Below are 6,000 nucleotides of genomic sequence, written 5' to 3'. Positions count from 1 at the left end.
GATTTTTCTGAGCTTACAGCTCGAGTTATACTTATGATAATAATCTCTTTTCTAACATATTTGGACTGAAAGATATCCAAAATTGTAATTTTACGGTTGTTTCGAATGACCCAACAGTAGAATTTATGAATGATCTATGAAAATGTCTATTTATTTAATGATCAAAACGAACAGGCTGTCGCCCAATTATAAAATGATCAAGAGAGAATAATCCAAATCAAAATGCTGTTCAATACGAAACAAGGCGAAAAACATAACGAAGTAGCACAATTTTGTTTCTAACAGATACTACATATTTCTAGACCCACAGATGTTGACAGCATTGATGGTGAATGATTTTTTTGGATTTTGTACCAGTTTGCGATAAAAATTTCGACTGTGAAAGAATTCAAAAAAATTCATACAATATCACAGCTGTCAGAATTTGTAGGTCTAGGAATATGTTGTATCTGTTAAAATTATGCTACTTCGTCATGTTTTTTAAGTGTAGGACTGATAACGAATTAAAAGATTTAGACAGTCAAATTATAATATTTTTAGTCTTTAAATTAACAAAAAAAAAAGAAAATCGAAAAAATGATGAAAATTTTACTTTAACCTCAAAATCCACTGGCATATGTTTTCATTAATAATTTTTTTATTTAAATATAATTAAAGCAACACAGGGTGGACCTAAACATTTTTTTTTAAATTTTATTTTATACGCGTGTTGTTAAGCCATTTATGTCTTTAATAGTTCGCAAATTGGATAATTAATGTTTTTGGTTTATTAAATATACATTTTCATTTAAAGTTATCGTTATGTTCTTTTGTGAGTTCTTTTCTTTTGATCAATTTAGTTTACTTGATTTTTACGTATTGTATATTTTATAGTAAATATTTTTAAAAGTAATATTTTATTCCTTTTTTATATGTTATAAAAAAACAAATTGACAAAAATTCTTGAACTGCATAATTTTGCATGATGTATAAGTTTATTAAAAAAACCATTTTCATTATACTTTCATCGTCATTCTTCGTCTTCTCCTTCTTTTTTTCTTTAGTTCTGGTTCATAATAATAATAGGAAATATTATTTATTGTCCACCCTTGATGGGTTATTTTCTTTTTTATATTTTTGTTTTTATTGAGTGTTTCAATTTATTTTGTTGTTTTTTTTCGGATCCTTAATTTAATTCTTACGCTTTTGTTATTTCTTATGAATCGGATTAAACATTGCTTCCATCTCAGGAAGACCACGTTCTCGACCTCTCATAGACATTGTAGCGTCGACTGTCCATTTGTTTGCTGCATGTTTTATGATACATTGGAAAAATTTCAATTTCTTCTATTTTTTTTTAAAGAAAATTTTACAGGTATCATTGTAGACACTGCAAATGTCAAATTATAGTTATTTATACCCGTAAATGTTGTCACAAGGAGAACATCAACAGCAAATGGTGAGAAAATGCAGGTAGATGACAATAAACAAATTCTTGTAAATCTAGGTATGGGTTACGCCAGTAACTTGAAATTTGGCAAAATACTGACACTTGACATATGATAATAAATACGAGGAGATGCAGCACATACCAGAAAGAATTATAGGATAAATGTACATAAATTTCCGATCACATGTCGGTGAATGGGTAAATGATGTCACGCGGACGCAGACAGGTGTTTCTCTTAGAAACAGTTTCCATAGCACCATCACTCACAACAACAATTGTCTTAAGAGTTTCAACCCATTATAGGTCGTCACCCCCAACACTTCTGGATCTCTGGAGCGTTCGAGCGCTTTGATTCTTTCTGAGGTAACTTCTCGTTATCAGCTTTTAATAGTTTCCAATTGTTCAGAACTATAAATTCTCGAGAGTACCTAGTCTGCCAGTGAAAACTTTTGAATGGTCAAGAGATAACGCATGAGGTCTTTCAGACAATTATTAAATACCCCTATTACCCTAAGATGCAATTTAACGAAATTTCTTTATAAACAAGTACTAGAAATCGAGAAACCAGAAATTTAAGACTCAACCCAGGGAACTGGAGTATTGAGAAGGTATGTCACTTGACTGCGCAAAAATGTTCGTGTTACATTAAGTTCAAATGCACAGCAAGAATGGAGAACGTGCCACTTTACTCTGGAGTTAAACTAAATATTGAAATTGATATGATAGTATTCGTAAAATCATTCAAGCGCTAAAAATTCAATAGAACATATTCACTTACCTCGATAATACATATCCTTGTACATCGATGGACAATTTTGATTCTGAAACAGAGTAAATAATATTTATTCCAGGTAAACTTGAATCACACACTCGAGCACACGATCGATAAAGCGATTGCGCTTATACTACTTATACAGCCATAGACTATCCCGCTCATGTATCTTTCCAAAATAAATAAATCAAAATGCACATTTTTTCTATTTACCAACAAGACTAAACACTAAAATTGTAAACATCATCTCTTCGTAAGGTTTTTCTTTTTCGATTCCGAAACATTTTTATTATTTCAGCAATGTTTACTCAGAAAAAAAGCTCATAGCAGTTACGCTTTTCAATCATTTTCCTAAACGAAAAAAATAAAATTGAAAATTTCAAGGGGTTGGAACCATAATGAAAAAAAGTGCCCAAAAGAATTTGACAATGTGGAAACTTTCGAATCAATTTTTTAATGGAAATTGCAGTAATTTTCATCAAAATTATTTTTTTTACCCAGGAAGAATATGTCGAGACAAAGTTACTTGAATTGGAATTCAGAAATTTCCATCTTCAATTTCAATTTCCATCTACTCAAGGTTTCTCAAGGATCATTGGTAACGAGTAATTTCGCGCCGCGCGAGATTACACATATTATAGTGGAATTTCGCGCCCATACATTTTTCAATGGCTAACTTGATTTAGAGATTTTTTACGAGTACCTGGCGATTAATTGGGGGAAGATTCAGTTGAGTATCAGGCATATAAATTTTTGAGATGCGAATTTTATTCTAACACCCTAGAGCTTTGTATCAGGGATACCGGTATCCTTAGAAAGTGTGGATTTTCCTTTTACAAAACGTTAGGATACCGGTATCCCAACTGAGATACACTTATTTTGTATCAAGGATACCGGTATCCCGACATAGAAAGTGTGGATTTTCCTTTCACAAAACGTTAGTATACCGGTATCCCAACTGAGATACACGTATTATGTATCAAGGATAACGGTATACCGACATAGAACATGTGGATTTTCCTTTTACAAAACGTTAGGATACCGGTATCCCAACTGAGATACACATATTTTGCATCAAGGATACCGGTATCCTTACTCAGAAAAAGTGGATTTTCCTTTTACAAAATGTTAGGATGCCTGCATCGCAACTGAGACGTTGCGAGATTCCTAGCTACTTTATGGAAACTGGAACGGTTTCTGTCTATTTACGATCATAGGTTCAACAGTTTCCAAATTCACATTGTAAAAACGATTCCTGGAGAAATACGATTAGCAGCTTATCATGACTCATGTTGAGTTGCTACTTCTTTTCAGTTGTGATAATTTGGATAATCAAACTCGTAGAGAACTTCACGTTATTAAATGGCATCGATAACAAGAAAAACAAAAGCGAAAACCAATAAAACTGTCCCAACAACTGTACTAGCTGTTGACCCCTTGGAATATTTTCTATCTCTACAATCGTACTGCAATTGCACACACTACAAAAAGTACTGGTTGAACGAATTCTCCAGCTTCTACTTTTATAACAAATATTAACCTTTTGAACTTTTCATGAAAATCTGGAATAGACACACAGACGCGCTCGCATGCATTACTAAAAAAACACTAAACATTTATGCGCCAGATAAAAATTTTCTAAATGAAAAAATCAGGGAAAAGCGTACAAACAAAACGGAAAGTAATTTATTTAGTAAAAAAAAAAACATTTATATTCGCTGATATTGCTGTATCCGGTTGTGATCGTCATTACCTTTGCATTTTGAAAATCAATATTCGTTCGAACGGTACGGTGGTGCAGGGGTTGCAATGGTCGTGCATTATTTCCAAGTGGTGCTTTAGGTGTTTGCTCCGAGCCTTGCATTAATCGTCTCAATGCGTATAACTGTGAACATTTTCCTAAGTTAAATTCAATTTATGGATGCTAACTATGTGGAATTAATGCCGTAGTTATTGATGTCGAGTATGGAGATATTTTGTGTTCGCTTTCCATTGAAGACAGAGAATTCAATTGACATTTTAATTATTGAAAGAAATATATTGGAAGCCCCTGGTCTTTTTGAATTATTAGACTTTTCTTTGTTGAAATTGTATGCTAAGAGATATATCGAGTCAGATTTTAGGCTTTAATGTTATTGCAATAGGTACAGTTGGAGATTCGGGGACCCGACGTGTATATTTCGAATCTATTTGCAAACTAATATGAGTTTTTTGCACGAAATCGTATGGTTGCTTCAACTAAGAAGTTGTACTATAACTGTTGTAGCACTTCCATTATTCTTGAATTTTTGAGCTCTGTCATCGACTATTTATTTCTGTTTTCGATTCTGCATGACGGAAGTCCCCCATTATTCGAACCTATCTATCTATGTCATATATCCTTGTGAGGCTTGCTCGGGTCATGGATATCAGAAATCTTGTTCTCACTTGCAAATTGACATATATTTGGTCCTCAATTTGTGTACTACCCCAAATTTAGTGCAGAAAAATAAAAGGAGTTTTTCCAAAATTGCATGCAGGCCTGGCTAGTATAAATGTTGAAATAACTAAAGATTTTCGGTCAATCTTTCCATGAGATTACTTAGGTTAATCAGCACAAAGCCAAATTAGATGCGATTAGATGACCGAATACTGATGGCTTTGTCCTATATTGCCTGAAATAATGACTGAATTTTGCGACCTAGGCTTGACATTTGGAATTTTTTTTGTTTTTTTTTTTTTTTGAAGAAATTTTCACGGACTTTCAAGGATTCAAATTTTTTTTCCCACGAATTAGTATCAAATTTACCTCCTGTTTTGTTATGTATATTGGTTTGTTGAGAATGATCCATACGGTACTCTCCCAACATCCCGGATGTGTTGTCGATCCTTCATAAGTCATAAAAGCGTCCGTATTCGGTAGTAGTGATCTCAGGGAAATGTGTCTAATTGGGGTTGAAGAGCCTGTAAACAATTTCAATAAATTCAGTAAATTTTACACCTTGTCTTGATTGTCATCGAATTCAAGGTGTTGATGAATCGAAAACCGTATTTTCGTGCAGCAATATTGTCAACAAAAGTTAAATAGAAATGTCTTACATTCTCATACACTGTATACAATATCATTCCTGCATATCATTGTTTCTGTCTACAATTAAATAAATCTTATTATTTGCTGTTATATCTACACACAGCCAGCTAGCGGCAATACAATTCTCGTTACAAACATCATGAAATATGCAAAAGACCGACGAAGCGGAAGAGAAGATAATTTTTTACCTTAGATAAGTATAAATGATGACAATGTCTACTTGACAACGTTTAAGAGATTTTAATTATCTTCAAATTAACTAATTTGCGCGGCAATGATGAGCACTTCATTTACTCAGGTCTTTATGTTTTCACCGAAAGAATTACATTCAAGTTGGATATTACGACAAAAAAATATGAATTGTAAAATCGTATGATTATGTTGACTCATACTTTTTACGATTGCATTTAGCTTATTTAACAGTTGAGAGACATAAAAGTCTTCTAATGGATCGGCAATTAAGCTTTTCTTTGCGAGTTTACTTTTGTAAAATGTCAGTCTCTTCAGATAGGGAAAGATTTTTGGTAATAAAATTCGTCAGAAGAAAGGCTTTAGAAAAGGGTCGTTCTCACAATACTTTAGTTGGACATGCATAGCTGCGACATGTTGATAGCTAATTTTACTGGAGTGAAAGTGAATATACTTACACAACTTAAAACAAAACAACAGTAGGAATTGTCGATGAACTTCGATTCCTAGTGTTGTGCGGAAAGTGCATTAGGAAATCTG

At 32.9% G+C, this 6,000-nt stretch overlaps 1 protein-coding gene across 5 annotated transcripts in view; it reads right to left on the bottom strand.

Moving 5' to 3' along the window:
- Positions 1-279: 279 nt before the first annotated feature.
- LOC119080688 (carbonic anhydrase-related protein 10) overlaps positions 280-6,000 on the bottom strand; it is an 85,366-nt gene continuing 79,645 nt past the window's right edge. For 2 of the 5 annotated variants that reach the window (XM_037189139.1, XM_037189129.1), the window contains 4 exons: positions 4,990-5,144; positions 3,955-4,086; positions 2,208-2,250; positions 1,114-1,286 (listed from right to left, as the gene is read on the bottom strand). In XM_037189139.1, coding sequence (XP_037045034.1) covers positions 1,189-1,286; positions 2,208-2,250; positions 3,955-4,086; positions 4,990-5,144 — 428 coding nt within the window. In that variant the 3' untranslated portion in view covers positions 1,114-1,188. Of the gene's footprint in view, positions 1,370-2,207; positions 2,251-3,954; positions 4,087-4,989; positions 5,145-6,000 lie in introns of all 5 variants that reach the window. The other 3 variants (XM_037189148.1, XM_037189157.1, XM_037189165.1) reach the window with 3 other exon arrangements.

This window comes from Bradysia coprophila, chromosome X (assembly GCF_014529535.1).
Source record: "Bradysia coprophila strain Holo2 chromosome X, BU_Bcop_v1, whole genome shotgun sequence".
NCBI classification, from domain to species: Eukaryota; Metazoa; Arthropoda; class Insecta; order Diptera; family Sciaridae; genus Bradysia; species Bradysia coprophila.
The sequence above is the reverse complement of the archived record's forward strand: the minus strand, read 5'-3'. Positions and strand labels throughout refer to the sequence as shown.